The sequence below is a fragment of the Erythrolamprus reginae genome, chromosome Z (genome assembly GCF_031021105.1).
Source record: "Erythrolamprus reginae isolate rEryReg1 chromosome Z, rEryReg1.hap1, whole genome shotgun sequence".
NCBI lineage: Eukaryota > Metazoa > Chordata > Lepidosauria > Squamata > Dipsadidae > Erythrolamprus > Erythrolamprus reginae.
Window position 1 is genome coordinate 151,343,436 of NC_091963.1, and position 17,354 is coordinate 151,360,789.

The following is a 17,354-nucleotide window of genomic DNA, read 5'->3' on the forward strand; positions in this document are numbered from 1 at the left end:
AGTTCCTCATACCTGGAGAAATTTGTCTTTTCGCAGGGTCTCAGCAGGCGACTCCCGTGAAATGGTCATTCGACCCCCAAAGGGGTACCGACCCCCAGGTTGAGAACCACTGCTCTAGGTCATCTAGTCCAGTGGCTACTTGAAGATATTTGGACTTCAACTCTCAGAATTCCCCAGCCAGCGAATGCTAGCTGGGGAATTCTGGGAGTTGAAGTCCAAATATTTAATTTTTTTTAAATTTAATTTAATTTTATTTTATTTTATTTTATTTTATTTTATTTTATTTTATTTTATTTTATTTTATTTTATTTTATTTTATTTTATTTTATTTTATTTTATTTTATTTTATTTTATTTTATTTTATTTTATTTTATTTTATTTTATTTTATTTTATTTTATTTCTTATTTATTTTTGGCCTCTCGTTCTTCGAGCAAATTTTTACTTTATTCCCAACCATGAAAATTAAAAAAAAAAAACACCAATAAAAATAGAACAAATGCAAAAAAGAAAACTAAAGAACATTTTTTAAAAAGTGAATTAAAAAGAAATAATATTGAACCACTCCAACCCCAACTTGAGCCCTCACATAACTATCGCAACAATAATAAGTGACATCGTGTTTTTTGTCACTAAGCAGCGACGGGTTTGTAAAGTGAATTTTGTCCCATTTTTGTCACTTGAGCCTGAGGTGACTGTGAGGTGAACCCACCGCCGTTCTTAAGCGAGTCGCCCCCATCGTTAAGTGAATCCGGCTTCCCCTGTTGATTTGCGTCCGAATGTGAATCATGGGGTCGTAAGTGTGAAAAAAACGGTGTAACAATTGCAACAATGAAAAAAAATAATATAACAAATGCGGCGATTCACTTAACAACCATGCCGTGAATGGTCGTAAAACAGGGCAACGTTTTACTTCGCAACCGTCTCACTTAAAGACAGAAGCATTGGGCTCCATTGTGGTCGTAAGTGGAAGACCGCCTGTGACAGGCCCAGGGTCACATCCTCTGCTTCTGTCTCGCTTCAGGACTTGCCTCCTCCAAGCTGACTCGGAGCGCCACCTACAGGCCTGGGTGTGCGCCGTCCAGAACAGCATCGCCTCGGCGTATAGCGAGGATCGGTCAGAATCCCCTGGGCAGGTAAGACCCGGCAGCACAGCGTCCGGCCCAAAATTGTGATGAGGTCATTATAACAGTTTGGGGTGTGGGGGGTTCCCGATGGCCTCGTTTTATGACCGTTGAAGTTAGGAAGGTCTTTTTTTAAAAAGTGATACGACTTGTCCTCATGTTATGACCGTCACACACACACACACACACACCTGGGGGTCATGTGGGCAAGGGTCATGGGGGCACTCGGCGAGGGTCTCAGTTGAGGAATTTGGGGACCCATTGTGGTCATAAGTGGAGGAGTAACGGCTTCCTAACAAAGAGAACAGTTAGCCAGGGGAACTCCTTGCCACCAGAGGTTGTGGGTGCCAGAGAATGATTTGTCTGCAACGGTTATAAGGTCTCTCGCTTGAGTTGTGGGGCTGGGCTGGATGACCTCCGAGGTCCCTTCTGGCTCTTTTTCTGGTTTTATATCGTCTCCTAATGCATCCTTTGTTTCTTTCTTTACTTTTGTGTGTGTGTGTGTGTGTGTTTGTGTGTCGCAGCACCTGGAGAGGAGCGTGTCCCTGACGGCGTCCACCCTGCAGTCCCCCTCCAGCCGCAAACTGCGTGGCGGGGTGGACAAACAGGTGGTGGACCAGGTGCAGCGGCTGGAGGGCAACGCGCAGTGTTGTGACTGCCGGGAGGTGGCCCCGGAATGGGCGAGCATCAACCTGGGCATCACCCTTTGCATCGAGTGCTCGGGTATCCACAGGTGCCTCCATGGGTTTGGGCTGGATGACCTCCGGGGGGCCCTTTAGATGGGGATTTCTAAGGGGTTCAGCTAGATCAGAGGTCCCCAACCGCCGGTCCGCGGACCGGGACCGGGCCGTTGGGGTTTTCCAGCCGGTCCGCGGCGGCGCTGCCCTCCCGGCAGAGGACATTATGCTGGACAGGGCGGGGCGTCGGGCAGGGCGGGGAGAATCAGGAGGCTCCTTTGGCAGCTGGGGGCTGCCTGGCTTTGAGTTTTTGGCTAGGGGGGGGACTTAGGAAGGTCCTACTTCTCCCCCCCCCAGCCAAAAACTTAAAGCCTATCTGCTGGATACGGGCGATGAGTGGGAGGAGCGGCGCCGAAGCCGGTGGCTGTGGCAAGAGGCTTCCGCGCCGCTCTGTCCCACTCATCGCCCGTATCCAGCAGATAGGCTTTGAGTTTTTGGCTGGGGGGGGGGCTTAGGAAGGTCCTACTTCTCCCCCCCCCAGCCAAAAACTTAAAGCCTATCTGCTGGATACGGGCGATGAGTGGGAGGAGCGGCGCCGAAGCCGGTGGCTGTGGCAAGAGGCTTCCGCGCCGCTCTGTCCCACTCATCGCCCGTATCCAGCAGATAGGCTTTGAGTTTTTGGCTGGGGGGGGGGGCTTAGGAAGGTCCTACTTCTCCCCCCCCCCAGCCAAAAACTTAAAGCCTATCTGCTGGATACGGGCGATGAGCGGGACGAGCGGCGCCGAAGCCGGTGGCTGTGGCAGCTGCTCAAGAGGCTTCCGCGCCGCTCTGTCCCACTATCAGCAGATAGGCTTTGAATTTTTGGCTGGGGGGGGGGAGAAGTAGGACCTTCCTAACTCCCCCCCCAGCCAAAATCACAAAGCCAGACAGCCCCCAGCCGCGAGGTGCCCCCTCCCCTTCCCTTTCACACGCAGCTTCGGGCCCCCTGAGCGTGTGCAGAGCGCCCCCAGCGCCGCCCCAGCCGAGAGACCCCTGCCCTCCTTTTTCCCGACCGGACGGAGCCCGCCGGGGGGGGTCCCACGCGGGGCGCCCCCTCCCCTCCCATGGAGCCCTGCCCTGTTTGGTGCCCGCTGGCCGGGCAACGGCCTCCCTCCCTCCCTGCCTCGTGTTTGCAGAGCTCCGCCGGGCAAAGTTCGGACGCCTTCTGGGCGCACGCACACATCCACACCTCCACCCCCCCGGGAGGAATTCGCCCCCTGCCCAGAATTGGCCAGCCCAGCAACGCTGCCCTGCTCCCTTCGGAGGTGCGGAGAGGGCGGGGAGAGGAATTTAACCCCGAAAGTGGCCGGGGTTACGCAGAAATTCCCACAACCTTCGCTGGTTTCGGGCCAGGGAAGAGGGGGCCGTGTTTACCTGGCTGATTCGGGGATGAGACCACCAGGAGCTCCGCAAGGCTGCGTGACTTGGATTGGCAAGTCCGAAAAAGACCCCGGGGATGGGTGAGTGGAGGGAGAGGGAGAAAGAGAGAGGGAGAGAGGGGGAGAAAGAGAGAGAAAGAGATAGCAAGAGAGGGAGAGAGAGAAAGAGAGAGGGAGAGAGGGGGGAGAGAGAGAGAAAGAGAGGGAGAGGGAGAAAGAGAGAGGGAGAGAGGGGGGAGAAAGAGAGAAAGAGATAGCAAGAGAGGGAGAGAGAAAGAGAGAGGGGGGAGAGAGAGAGAAAGAGAGGGAGAGGGAGAAGGAGAGAGGGAGAGAGGGGGGAGAAAGAGAGAGAAAGAGATAGCAAGAGAGGGAGAGAGAGAAAGAGAGAGGGAGAGAGGGGGAGAGAAAGAGATAGCAAGAGAGGGAGAGAGAGAAAGAGAGAGGGAGAGGGGGGAGAGATAGCAAGAGAGGGAGAGAGGGAAAGAGGGGGGAGAGAGGGGGGAGAGAAAGAGAGAGGGAGAGAGAGAGAGGAGATAAAGGAAGAGGAGAGATAGAAAGGAAGAGAGAGAAAGAAAGAGGGATAGAAAGAGAGTGAGAGATGCTCAGTGAGCCTTTCTTTGAAGTTGCCTTTCTTTAATTCTTTCTTTCTTTCTTTCTTTCTTTTGCTCTCTTGCTCTCTTGCTCTTTCATTCTTTTTTCTCTCTCTTGCTTTCTTTCTTTCTCTTGCTTTCTCTCCTTCCTTCCCTCCTTCCATTTCTTTCATTCCCCCTCTCTATTTTTATTTCTCTTTCATTCTCTTTCTTTCTTTCTTTCTTGCTTTCTTTCTTGCTCTTTTTCTTTCTCTCTTTTACCTTCCCTTCCTCTATTTCTTCTTTTCTTTCTCCTTCCTACCTTCTTCCCTCCCTCCCTTCCTTCAGTCTTTCCTCTCTTACTCTCCCCTTTCATAAGTTTCCTTGCTTCCTTCCTCTGTTCCTGTCCCTTCCCCCTTTCTTTCTTTCTTTCTTTCTTTCCTTCTTTCTTTCTTTCCTTCTTTCTTTCCTTCCTTTCCTCCCTCCATTTCTTGCTTTCCTTTTCCTTCCTCCCTTCTTTCCTCCCTCATTCCCTTCTTTCACTCCTTCTTCTCTTACTCTCCCCTTTCACCCCTCCCCAAAGAAGGTAAATTTCATACATAATTGGTATGTCGCAAAATAAAGTAGTTTTAAAATGGCGGGGAGGGGGCCCCCAGACACTTAGGCTGTATGGGGCCCCAAAATTCCTGATGGCGGCCCTGGCTCCACCCCTCCATAACCCCACCCCCATATGACCAAAGCCCCCCCCCCCACCGGGCCATGGAAAACTGGTCTAGCTTAAAGCCGGTCCCTGGTGCAAAAAAGGTTGGGGACCTCTGAGCTAGATGACCCCCAGGGGTCCCTTCCCTCCCTCAATCCCCTCCTCAGGACCCCTTTGGATGGCAGTTTCTCAGGGGTTCAGCTAGATGACCTCCAGGGGTCCCTTCCCTCCCTCCCCTCCTCAGGACCCCTTTAGATGGGGATTTCTAAGGGGTTCAGCTAGATGACCCCCAGGGGTCCCTTCCCTCCCTCAGTCCCGTCCTCAGGACCCCTTTGGATGGCAGTTTCTCAGGGGTTCAGCTAGATGACCTCCAGGGGTCCCTTCCCTCCCTCAATCCCCTCCTCAGGACCCCTTTGGATGGCAGTTTCTCAGGGGTTCAGCTAGATGACCTCCAGGGGTCCCTTCCCTCCCTCAATCCCCTCCTCAGGACCCCTTTGGATGGCAGTTTCTCAGGGGTTCAGCTAGATGACCTCCAGGGGTCCCTTCCCTCCCTCCCCTCCTCAGGACCCCTTTAGATGGGGATTTCTAAGGGGTTCAGCTAGATGACCTCCGGGGGTCCCTTCCCTCCCTCAATTCCCTCCTCAGGACCCCTTTGGATGGCGGTTTCTCAGGGGTTCAGCTAGATGACCTCCGGGGGTCCTTTCCGACTCTTTTGTTATTCTGTTCAAACTTTGAGATTTGAGCCCAAGAGCCGGAATGAAAAAAACCTGGAGGCTACGAGAAAGGACCCTCCCCAAGAGTTGCCCGAAGATGGGAGGGGGGCTTATGCAGGCGGTCCTCCACTTAACGACCGCTCGTTTAGCGACCGTTCAATGTTGCAAGGTGTTGGGCACAAAATAAGGTGACTCGGGAGCACTCTCATGACAGTTGCCAGCCTCCCCACGGTCGCGGGGGTCAAAAACGCAGATGCTCGGGCCGCCGACTCGTATTTACGACGGTCACGACGTTCCAGGGTGGGACAGAGAAGTCGCACGATCCATGATGGCAAAGATTCCCGTAACGACCCTGGCAGGAAAGGGGGAGGGGTGGGGGAGCTTCAGAAATGTCCTGCTTAGCGACAGGAGCGTTGGGGTCGTAAGTCGAGGACCGGGTCCCTTGGCGGGATTGGAAGGAAAAGGCCCCAAGGATGGGGGGTGGGTGGGGGTGACCTCATATTGGCAATGTGGGTGCCACAGTGGTGTGGGAGGGGGCCATGGCTGTTTGTGGAACTCCCCCCCCCCCAAGAATGACGCCTGTCACTCTCTGTGCCGCAGGAGTCTCGGGGTGCATTTCTCCAAGGTCCGGTCCCTGATGCTGGACGCCTGGGAGCCGGAGCTGGTCAAGGTGAGGGCGGGCACAAAGTAGGAAATTGGGGAGGGGACTGAGGGGACCCTCGATGTGGCGGGAGAAGCTGTTTTTCTGGGGCAGGGGCTTCGGGGTCACCCAGTGTTGGTGAGCCTTAAAAGAGGGGGAGATTTGAATCCAGGGCGGCAAAGGAACCTATTTCTGTTTGGGGATGGGGATATGTGGAAGGGAGAGAGGGAGGAGAAAAGGGGAAGGAAGGAAGGAAGGAAGGAAGGAAAGGGAGAAGGGAAGGGAGAGAAGGAAGGATGGGAAGGAAAAAAGGAGGGAAGGAGAGGGAGGAGGAAGAAAGGGAGAGAGGGAGATAGAGGAAGGAAAGAGGGAGGGAAGAAGGAGGGAGAGCAGGGGGAGAAAAAGGGGAAGGAAGGCAGACAGGAAGAAGAGAGGGAGGGAGGGAAGAGGAAAAAGGAAGGGAAGGAAGGAAGAGAAAAGTGAAGGAAGGGAAGAAAGAGGGAGGGAGGGGAAAAAGAGAAGGAAGGAAGATGGGAAGGAGAAGAATAGGAAGGAAGGAAGGAAGAAAAGAGAGAAGTGAAGGGGGGAGAAGGAGGGAAGGGAAAATGGAAGGAAGAAGAGGGAGGAGAAAAAGGGAAAATGGAAGGAAGGAAAGAGAGGGAGGACACCTTAGCTTCCTCTACTCCTGGGAGGCAAGGTCCCTGTAATGGACCCTGAGGTGAAGCCCTTCCCTGAGCCCCTCCCCCTTGTCACCTGCAGCTGATGACTGTCTTGGGCAACCGAGTGATCAACCAGATCTACGAGGCCCAGGTGGAGGAAATGAACGTCAAGCGCCCCCAACCGGGAAGTTCCAGGTGAGAATCCCTCCCAGCCCGCCCTGCCCCATGCCCCTCCTATCAAAATCCCCCCCACCCTCTCTCCAGGATTGTCAATCAAGCTTCTCCATCACAGCAAGTAGAGTCATCCTGGAGGTTGTGTGATTTTTTAAAAAAAGAGAATATTTTTTTTTGCATCTCCACACCTGCCCACCAGGGGGCGATAGCTGCCCCCACAAAGAGCTGCAATTCCATGCCGTGGCCTCTAGATGGTCTCGCAGGGCCACCTGTCTGGCCCTCCTCCTACTACTACTACTACAGGCCCCTCCCCCCAAGGTTCTGGGTGCGAGAGGATGCCAAAACCCCTGAAATACCGGCAACTTCTGGTTCTTTGTCCAGATCCGAGAAGGAAGCCTGGATCCGGGCCAAATACGTGGAAAGGAAATTTATCACCAAGTTCCCCAACGCCGCTGCGCCATCCCAGGGACGCGGCAGAGAGCCCAGCACGCAGGAGAGGTCACCACAAAGGCCCTTTGCCAAACCGAAGCCCCCGGGCCAGTTCAGGCGGGGAGCAGGTAAGGAGGGGGAGGGGCTCTCTTTCTCCCAAAGTGGGATGGAGTGGGGTGGGGGGTGGGGTGCCCAGACACTTGGCCAAGAAGACAGTGGGGGGATCCTCTCACTCTCCAACGCCAGCCTCTCTTTCCTTCCTTCCTTCCTTCCTTCCTTCCTTCCTTCCTTCCTTCATTCATTCATTCATTCATTCATTCTTTCTCCATTGGATTTCCTTCCTTCCTTTGGATTATTTCCTCCCTTCCCTCTTTTATCTCCCCCTCATTTTCCTTCCTTCCTCCTTCCCTCCTTCTTCGTTCCTTTTTTCCTCTTTCTTTCCTCCCTTCCTTCCCTCCCCACTCCCTTTATCTTCTCCATCCTTCCTTCCCTCCCTCCCTCTTTTCTCTCCTTTCCCTTCCTTCTCTCATCCGCACTCCTTCCCTTCCTTCCTTCCTTCCTTTCCTTCCTTCCTTCCTTCCTTCTTCCCTCCATTTCTCCTTCCTTCCCTCCCTCCCTTCCTTTCCTTCCTTCCTTCTTCCCTCCATTTCTCCTTCCTTCCTTCCTTCCTTCCCTCCCTCCCTCCCTTCCTTTCCTTCCTTCCTTCCTTCCTTTCCCACTCCCTTTATCTTTTCTTGCCTTCCTTCTTCATTCCCTTTATCTCTTTCTTCCTTCCTCCTTCCCTTCCTTCTTTCCACCCTCCCTCCCTCATCTACCCACCACCTCCTCTATCCACGTTTTCCCTGGATGATAGGAAAGCCTCCGTCCTCACATTCCTGAGCCACCGTTTCCTGAGCCACCGTTTCCCTTAACGACCGACTTGCCAGTCCCAACCGCAGTCACCAACTGAGGGCGACCTCTACATGTCGTTGTATTTCTCTCCCAGGGCTCCGCGAGGGCGTCTCCCCGAACCGGGCTCCTCCGGCCTCCGAGGACCTGCGCCATTTGCACCCGGGCGCCTTGCTCTACCACGCGGCCGCAGCGCCCCCTAGCTTGCCCACCATGGCCGACGCTCTCGCTCACGGGGCCGACGTTAACTGGGTGAACACGGCCCAGGAAAGCCGGACGCCGCTGCTCCAGGCCGTAGCTGCCGTGAGTCTGCCTTCCTGGCGGGTGGGAGTCCCCGACCTATGACGCTCCATTTAGCGACGGTTCCAAATTACAACGGCTCTGAAAAAAGTCTACTTTGGACCATTTTCCACACTTAGTGACGGTCGCGGTCTCCCTGGATATATGTGTGTCACATGACCTAAATTTGGATGCTTGCCAAACAACCCCTGTTTATGAGTGACAACGCCCCATTTAATGACCGTTCAGAGTTAGAACGGCTCTCAAAAAACGGTTGTTTACACTTAATGATGGTCGGTTAGGGGGTCACACAATCCTCTTTTTGCGACCGTCGGACAGTTCGCTTAACAACCATGGGACTAACTTCGCAATGACGTCAATTCCCTGAAACGATTTATGGCCAGGAAGGTCGTTGAATGAGACACCATCGTCTTACTTAGTGACAGAAATTCTGGGCGGCATTATGGTTGTAAGTTGAGGACTGCCTGTGATTGGATCCCAAAAAACTAAAAAAAAATATCTAACCACGGGCTTTTTGTTTGCCATTAAGAAAGTCACAATTTTTTTCCTTTTCGTGGCCTCTGGGCATGTGCAGTGATGGGCTGTCGTGACAGGTGCATGAAGGCGGGGCTTGTTAAATGAGGTCTCCAAAGGGGAGGGGCTTGAGCCAGGTTGCCCCGCCTCTCCTTTTCTTATGGAACCCCCTGTTTTTGTCTCCTTCTTTTGCGCAGAATTCGCTGCTGGCGTGTGAATTTTTGCTCCAAAACGGGGCCAACGTTAACCAGAGCGACTCCAAAGGACGGGGACCCTTGCACCACGCCACCATCCTGGGCCACACCGGGTAGGATCCTTGGCTTGCGTGGGCGTTGGGTCTATTCCTTGTGGTGCTCCGTCCTCGGGGTCTCAATTTGAATTCATTTGAAAGCCTCAGCAAGGCCACACGCAGCGGGAATATTCCACATCCAGTTGTGGTCCCCAGATTACACCAAAAACAAAATATGTTGAGCTTTTGGAAAAGGAAAGAAAGGGAGGGAGGGAGGGAGGGAGGGAGGGAGGGAAGGAAGGAAGGAAGGAAGGAAGGAAGGCATGAGGCAATTAGGATTCAGCTCCTTGACCAATGAAATGAGATATATGTTGTATGATTAACTGACTGGTATGATTGTTTTTAGATATTGGATTTTTTAGACTGTAATTTTAAATTTAATTAGATTTGCTTTTGTGTTATATTGTCATATTATATGCTGTGAGATGCCCTGAATCCTCGGAGAAGGGCGGCATACAAATCTAATTAATTAATTATTAGTATTATATACGTGTGTTGCTGAATTGTTCTACTACTAGTTTTAATTAGGGGGGTTTTTTCTTGGCTTCTTTTTATTGTTGTTTGTAATTTTATATTGTTGTATAAGCTGCCCCGAGTCCTTTGGGATTGGGCGGCATAGAAGTTGAATTACAGAAAGAAAGAGAGAGAGAGAGAGAGAGAGAGAGAGAGAGAGAGAGAAAGGAGAAAGAAAGAAAGAAAGAGAAAGAAAGAAAGAGAAAGAAGAGAGAAAGAGAAAGAAAAGAAGGAAGGAAGGAAGGAAGAGAAAGAAGAAAGAAAGAAGAAAGAAAGAAAGAAAGAGAAGGAAGGAAGGAAGGAAGAGAGAGAGAAAGAAAGAGAAAGGAGAAAGAAAGAAAGAGAAAGAAGAAAGAAAGAGAGAGAGAAAGAAGGAATCAAGGAAGAAAGAAAGAGAGAGAGAAAGAAAGAAAGAGAAAGGAGAAAGAAAGAAAGAAAAGAAATCTCTTCATATGTATATAATGAAGGTCTTGGCATATTGGGGTTTCTTCCCATGTAAGTTTCAGAGGTCCCACTCGTCATCTTCAGGCGGGAGCTTTGGTCAGTTAATTTTGTCACTTATATATATTGAGACTTCTAGGCTGCCCTTTCTCGGAACAACTCAGGGCGGCCTACAACATTGTAAATGCAGGCAATATAGGCGAAGAAATCTAGTTATTTTAAAAAGACATATACAAAATTAATAAAAAATTCTATTAGAAACCCTTATACAATCACCCACATTTATCCAATTCACATCGGCCGGGGACAATCTCTGTTTTACTAAACCTTTTCTCCCTTCCCAGGCTGGCCTGTCTGTTTCTCAAACGCGGGGCCGACATGAATGCAGTCGACGGGGAAGGCAAAGACCCCCTGGGCATCGCCATCGATTCCACCAACGCGGATATCGTCACCCTGTAAGAGAAGGGGGCGCCACTGCGCGAGTGCCAGTCTTGGGAGGAAGGCGGGGCTTATCGGGAAGGGTGGAGTCTCTCTCGCTGGTCTTGGCTCTCCCCCGCAATTTGGAGAAAGAAGTCAGCGAGCCCAGAAGTGCGGTTTGTGGCATGGGACGAGGTCATCAGGGGGTCATCCAAACCCTCCCTCTCATTTTGTGTCGACGCGGGTTTTAAAGACGGACACGTCCGCCCACGTTTCTTATCCTTTCTCTTTGCCCTCTCAGCATGTCAAGATAAACCCAGGGCCGAACACAGATTCCCACTCGGGTCTTAACAAGCGGGAGTTTTGAGAATACAGTGTTCCCTCGACTTTCGCGGGGGATGCGTTCCGAGACCTCCCGCGAAAGTCTAATTTCCGCGAAGTAGAGATGCGGAAGTAAATACACTATTTTTGGCTATGAACAGTATTCCAAGCCTTCCTTTAACACTTTAAACCCCTAAATTACCATTTCCCATTCCCTTAGCAACCATTTAGATTATTACTCACCATGTTTCTTTATTAAAGTTTTTTAAAAGAAATATTTATTAAAGGTGGATGAAAGTTTGGTGATGACATATGACATCATCGGGCAGGAAAAACTGTGGTATAGGGGGGGAAAAACGCAAAGTATTTTTTAATTAATATTTTTGAAACACTGTGGTATAGACTTTTCGCAAAGTTCAAACCCGCGAAAATCGAGGGAACACCGTAGTCTCCTAGGGCAGCCCCGGCAAGAACGTGTTGTGGTAGTCCCACCATTATAATCAACACTCTCCATATGGTTGGGATGCGAGACCGCAGATTTCCGTCCAGGGTTATGTTGGTTTTTTGGGAGGAGGGGGAGGAAGGGGGCGGGCATAACCGGGATAAACGTTCCCCTTGGGAATTCTCGGGGTCTACGATTTCTCCTTCCTTTCTCTTAAAGGTTGCGGCTGGCCAAGATGCGGGAAGCTGAGCTGGCCCTGGGCCAGGCAGGTGAGTCTTGCCCTCGATAAGAAGGAATGGAAGGTGGGAGATGGAAGGTGGGAGGCCGACTCCGCCAGGTGGTCCTTTTGCAAAATGGTGACTTTTTCAGATAAAAAGTGGCTTTTAAAAGTCACCCAGTCGGCTTTCGTTCCTAAGGCGAGACTAGAACTCTCAGTCACCTGGTTTCTAGTCTGATGCCTTCACTACTAGACCAAACTGCCTGCCCTCTCTCCCAACATATAAATACTTTATACACACACACACACACACACACACACACACACACACACACACACACACTAATATATGCTGCCAACCTTCAATTCTTCAGAATAACAGAGTTTATTAGGTTTAGATTTAATTTATTAGATTAAATTGGAAGGGACCTTGGAGGTCTTCTAGTCCAACCCCCAGTTTAGACAGGAAACTCTATATAGCAGTGATGGCAAGCCTTTTTTGGTTCGCATGCCAAAAAGGTGTGTGTGTGTGTGTGTTAGCACGGGCTCACACCCCTTCCCCACCCCCACACACATGCACACCCTCCCCCATGCTGCCCCCACACATGTGTACAAACCCCTCCACCCCCCATGCACACTTACAGGCGGGGAAAAAATGGCCAAATGGGCAAACCGGAAGTCCGGAAAAACTGACCTCTGGTTTGCCCATTGGGCAGGTTTTTTGCACTCTGGGGCTTCAGTGAAGCTTCCCTGAAAAGCCTCCGGAGGGCGAAAATTGCCTTCCCCAAGACCGAAAATTAGCTGGCCAGTGCGTGCCGGAGCTGACCTAGGGCAACACCTGGCGTGCCCTCCGATATGGCTCCGTGTGCCACCTGTGACACGTGTGCCATAGGTTCGCCATTGCAGCCCTACAACCATTTCATCACATGATTGTCTAATCGCTTCTTTAAAAACCAAAACCGGATGCCCTATTGCAAGCGTTGTCCCACCAAAGCATTTTAATTTTAATTTTAATTATTTTAATTTTAATTGTAATTATTGTAATTATTTTACTTTTAATTTTACTTTTAATTTTAATTTTTTTAACCAATTTTTTTAAAAAAAATTTAAATTTTTAAATTTTTTTAAAAAATTTAAATTTTTAATTTTTTTAAAAAAATTTAAATTTTTAAATTTTTTTTAAAAATTTAAATTTTTAAATTTTTTAAATTTTTTAAATTTTTTAAAAAATTTTAAATTCTTTTAAATTTTAATGTTTTTAATTTTAATTTTTTTAATTTTAATTTTTTTAATTTTAATTTTATAAGCCACTCAACTCCTTCTGGACTTTTTAATAATAAAAAAAGATCTTTTTTTTTTTTTTTGTTCCAGGAGATGAAACCTATCTGGACATTTTCCAAGATTTCTCCTTAATGGCCTCCAACGATCCGGAGAAACTATCCCGGAAGACCTTCGACCTCAAACTCACTACTTTGTGAATTTCCTCCGAGAAGGAAAATATGGAAACTTTGTTCATTTTGGACGCTTCTGACTCCCCCCACCCTCTTTCTGATCCTTTCATTTTTTATTTATTGCTTTTGGACTGTGTCTGTCATCTCCGAATGATTCTAAAGGGACAGCCATAGAATTGATTGGCACCCATAAATTGAATCGTTTTTGTTTTTCCTCCAAGTCTGGAAAAAGTGATGTGTCGATGTACAGAAGAGGGGAATGTGGGGTGGGGGGCAACTGGGAAGCTGGGAAAAGTGTGTATTTTATTTGGGGAATAAACCTGGCTCTCCGCAGTCCAAGAATGATGGTTTGTTGGTCACGTTGATGGATTCGTCAGAATAACCTCTAAAAATGGAGTTTCTGTATCCGATTTATACTTGTTTCTGTTTCAGAAACTGCGCTAGCAACCGCGGTGCAATTGAAATGCGCACATTTTCACTTTTGACCAGCTACACAAAAGATGAAGAACCTCTTTTAAGATTGTGTGCCAAAATGGTGTGTGTGTGCCCATTCCCTCCCTCCGATGCGATGCACTGCCCCTGTGCGTGTGCACAATTCTCCCATACCTGCCCAGCCGCACAGGCCTCACTGAAGCCTGGGACAGTGAAAAAACGGCCAAATGAACAAACCAGAAGTTCTGAAAAACGGACTTCCGGTTTGCCTGTTGTGCCGTTTTTCGCACTCCGGAGCCCTCAGGGAAGCTTTCTAAAGCCCACGAACGTCAAAAACAGCACAACAGGCAAACTGTTTTTCAGAACTTCCGGTTTGCTCCTTTGGCCATTTTTTACACTCCAGGCCTTTACGGAAGCTTCCCTGAAGTCTCTGGAGGGCAGAACGGCCTTTCCCAAAGCCGAAAATCAGGCGGCTAGTTCACACATGTGCACTGGAGCTGACACAGAGCAACACTTTATGTGCCCTCTGATATGGCTCCACGTACCGCCTGTGGCACACATGCCGTAGGTTCGCCATCATGGAGCTAGACCTTTGGAAGGCTTAATTTCTCGTTTAGTGGATTTAGTAGATTGTGACTCCTTATATAGAGGGCTGGTGAGACCCCATTTGGAATAATACTGTGTCCAGTTCTGGAGACCTCACCTACAAAAAGATATTGACAAAATGAACGGGTCCAAAGACGGGCTACAAGATGGTGGAAGGTCTTAAGCATCAAACGCACCAGGAAAGACTTCATGGACGCCATCTGTCTAGTCTGGAGGACAGAAGGAAAAGGGGGGACATGATCGAAACATTTAAATATGTTAAAGGGTTAAATAAGGTCCAGGAGAGAAATGTTTTTAATAGGAAAGTGAACACAAGGACAAGGGGACACAATCTGAAGTTAGTTGGGGGAAAGATCAAAGGCAACATGAGAAAGTATTTCACTGAAAGAGTAGTAGATGCTTGGAACAAACTTCCAGCAGACGTGGTAGATAAATCCACGGGAACTGAATGTAAACATGCCTGGGATAAACATAGATCCATCCTAAGATAAAATACAGGAAATAGTATAAGGGCAGACTAGATGGACCATGAGGTCTTTTTCTGCCCTCAGTCTTCTATGTTTCTATGGGGAAACGCCCTGACATAGTTTATTTGGATATCAATCAAGGCTTTAACTGGAGCAGGGTGTCGAGCTCAATTTCATTGAGGGCCGTGTCAGACCTGTGGTGCTGGGTGGGTGTGTCCAACAGGGTGGGCGTGTCCAATTTGATGCCACTCCCCAAACTGTTACCATGTTTCCTCTTCTCATTGGGTCGACTAGGCCGAAGCCACGCTGGTCCAATCTTTCCTCTTCGCATTGGGGAGACCGGGGCGCCCCCCGCAGGCCTGATCCGACCACATCATGAGCCATTTCCTGCCTGCAGGTCTTGAGTTTTGACATCCCTGAACTAGAACGTTTTAGGGTAGACTTGGCTGTAAAAGGGCAGAACCATGGACTAGATCCGTTATAGCAAACCTATGGCACGCGTGTCACAAGTGGCATGCGGAGCTATATCGGAGGATACGCAAGACATTGCCCTATGTCAGCCCTACTGCACATGTGCCTGCTATCCAGCTGGTTTTCTGCTTTGGGGAAGGCCGCTTTGCCCTCTGGAGGCTTCAGGGAACCTTCCCTGATGCCCCGGACTGCAAAAAAACAACCAAAAGGGCAAACCGGAAATTCAGAAAAACGAACTTCTGGTTTGCCCATTAGGCTGTATTTTTGCACTACGGAGGTTTCAAGGAAACTTCCTGAAGTCACAGAGGGCATAAAACAGCCCAACTTGCAAACAGGAACTTGTGCCGGAACTACCATTTACCAGTGGCAAAGAACTGGTGGGATCATAAGCCCGAAAAAGTGGTCGAAAATGGGCAAGCAAAGCTACTGTGGGACTTCCGACTGACCGAATTCTGAAGCATAACACACCAGACATCCTGATTGTGGAGAAAAAGAAAGTATGGATCATCGACATCGCAATCCCAGGAGACAGCAGAATTGAGGAGAAGCAGCTGGAGAAATTAGTGAAATACGAAGATCTAAAAATCGAGCTGCAACGACTCTGGCATAAGCCTGTGAAAGTGGTCCCAGTGGTCCTTGGCACGCTGGGCGCAGGGTCAAAGGATCTCAGCGGACATTTGAAAACCATCGGAATTGACAAAATCTCCATCTGTCAATTGCAAAAGGCCGCTTTACTGGGATCGGCAAACATAATTTGCCGCTACATCACGCAGTCATTGGTGCTTGGGAAGCGCCCGACTGGTGATGAAATACGAAATCCAGCATGGTGATCTCGTTTGTTGTGTTGTATTGACATAATAATAATAATAATAATAATAATAATAATAATAATAATAATAATAATAATAATGAGAAAGGTCATAAAACGGGGCCAAAATTCACTTAATAAATGTTTCGCTTAATTACATAAATTGCGGTCATAAGTTGAGAACTACTTATATAAATGTAATAAATCAATCAATGAGTAAATACAGTAATTAAATACTGCAGAAGGATGCACAACTGCAATTTAGCTCAACATTTCTGTTGTTAAGCAAGACGTTTGTTAAATTGTCCCAATTTGCAACGTCGCTGGCCACCGTCGTTAAGCGAATCACTTGTTGATTGAGCAGCAGAGTTGTTAACCTAATCTGGTTCTCCGCCCCACAGACTTGGCAAGTCAGAAAGTCGCAAAGGGGTGGTCGCAGGACACTGCAACGGTCATAAACAGATAAATTTGGTTCCAAATTTGAATGGTCACTAACTGAATCGCAAGTCAAAAACCAGCCTGCAACACGGCATCATGGCCTCCTTTAAAAGAGTCCACTGACAACAACTTTCCCCCTGGCCCTGTTTGCTTTGCGCTAAGGAATTCAAGCACTCTGCACATTCTCAATGGAGCCCTCATCTTTACTGTCGCGCATCCGGTCAGGATACCGGAATATCCTCAAAATATTCCAGTTCAATCTGGAAATTAACTGAACAAACTTCATTTTTGAGCCAGAAAACGGTGGTTTTTGAAGTTTTGGGGGGTTGCAGCCACCATTAGGTGGCTCTGCCCTGCCCAGCCTTCTCTGGCCCCGGACCATCATCATCATCAGTCTTGGGGAAACTAAATGGAGCTGAGCATTTTACTGGCCGGATGCTCCTCCTGTTGCCATTGCGGAGTTTTGTTTCGGCATATATATACTCATTGTGGCCAGGAAACAATAAAAAAAAAATCTGCCTCTACCTAGGATCAAACTCATTGTGAAACGAGAGCTCCGCCTCCGGGCCGCCTCAGGTAACCCAGGGGGAGGAGGACAGCCCTTCCCTCCCACCCTCCTTGGGGGCAAAGCCATCAGTCACTCCAGCTTTTTTACAGGAGTGCCGAAAGCACACGGACGTCTCCCTCCCCTGTCCAGTCTCACCTGGTTAAAGGTGCATTTCTACCTTTGACTGCTGCAGGTAAAGAATTGGGTGGGGGTGGGTGGGTGTCAGGGAATGAAGAGGGGGAGGGAGAGGAATTTGACCTGCACCCCAAAAATGTTACATACCTTCCTTTGATTCTTGCCACCTGTTTTTTTGCTGCTCCTATTGTGGTTCACACCTTGGTTAGAATGGGATGGCGGGGGAAGAACAGGTAAACTGAGACACACACCCTCCCCAAAGGGGCTGAATTACACAGCTGCCCACACCTGCCACAGAGGACTTGGGGTTAGACTGTCCCTACGTTTTGACCGGGTACTGATCTCCGCTCCAGTACAGGGGCCTTTCGTGTGTCTCAGTTTCTTGCCTGCGATCCCAGTTGTTGTTTTTTTAAGCGTAAATTTCCATTCTGGGCAAATTAATTAATTTTAAAATTGCCATTTGCAACTTTTTTTTGGGGTGGGACAAAGCCAGTTTCCCACGGATGGGGTTACAGTTCATCCCCCCTCCTCATGCAGTTCCCCCCCCCAAGAAAACC

General features: G+C 49.2%; 2 protein-coding genes across 2 annotated transcripts in view; both read left to right on the forward strand.

Moving 5' to 3' along the window:
* The window catches only part of ACAP1 (ArfGAP with coiled-coil, ankyrin repeat and PH domains 1), a 47,374-nt gene extending 34,136 nt beyond the window's left edge, over positions 1-13,238 (forward strand). The window contains exons 13-22 of the mRNA XM_070767342.1: positions 1,023-1,134; positions 1,647-1,855; positions 5,800-5,869; positions 6,599-6,693; positions 7,054-7,229; positions 8,087-8,292; positions 9,000-9,109; positions 10,390-10,500; positions 11,445-11,494; positions 12,814-13,238. Coding sequence (XP_070623443.1) covers positions 1,023-1,134; positions 1,647-1,855; positions 5,800-5,869; positions 6,599-6,693; positions 7,054-7,229; positions 8,087-8,292; positions 9,000-9,109; positions 10,390-10,500; positions 11,445-11,494; positions 12,814-12,920 — 1,246 coding nt within the window. The 3' untranslated portion in view covers positions 12,921-13,238. The remainder of the gene's footprint in view (positions 1-1,022; positions 1,135-1,646; positions 1,856-5,799; positions 5,870-6,598; positions 6,694-7,053; positions 7,230-8,086; positions 8,293-8,999; positions 9,110-10,389; positions 10,501-11,444; positions 11,495-12,813) is intronic.
* Positions 2,804-17,354, forward strand: part of LOC139175949 (asialoglycoprotein receptor 1-like) — a 579,489-nt gene continuing 564,938 nt past the window's right edge. Inside the window, exon 1 of the mRNA XM_070767361.1 lies at positions 2,804-3,298. Coding sequence (XP_070623462.1) covers positions 3,228-3,298 — 71 coding nt within the window. The 5' untranslated portion in view covers positions 2,804-3,227. The remainder of the gene's footprint in view (positions 3,299-17,354) is intronic.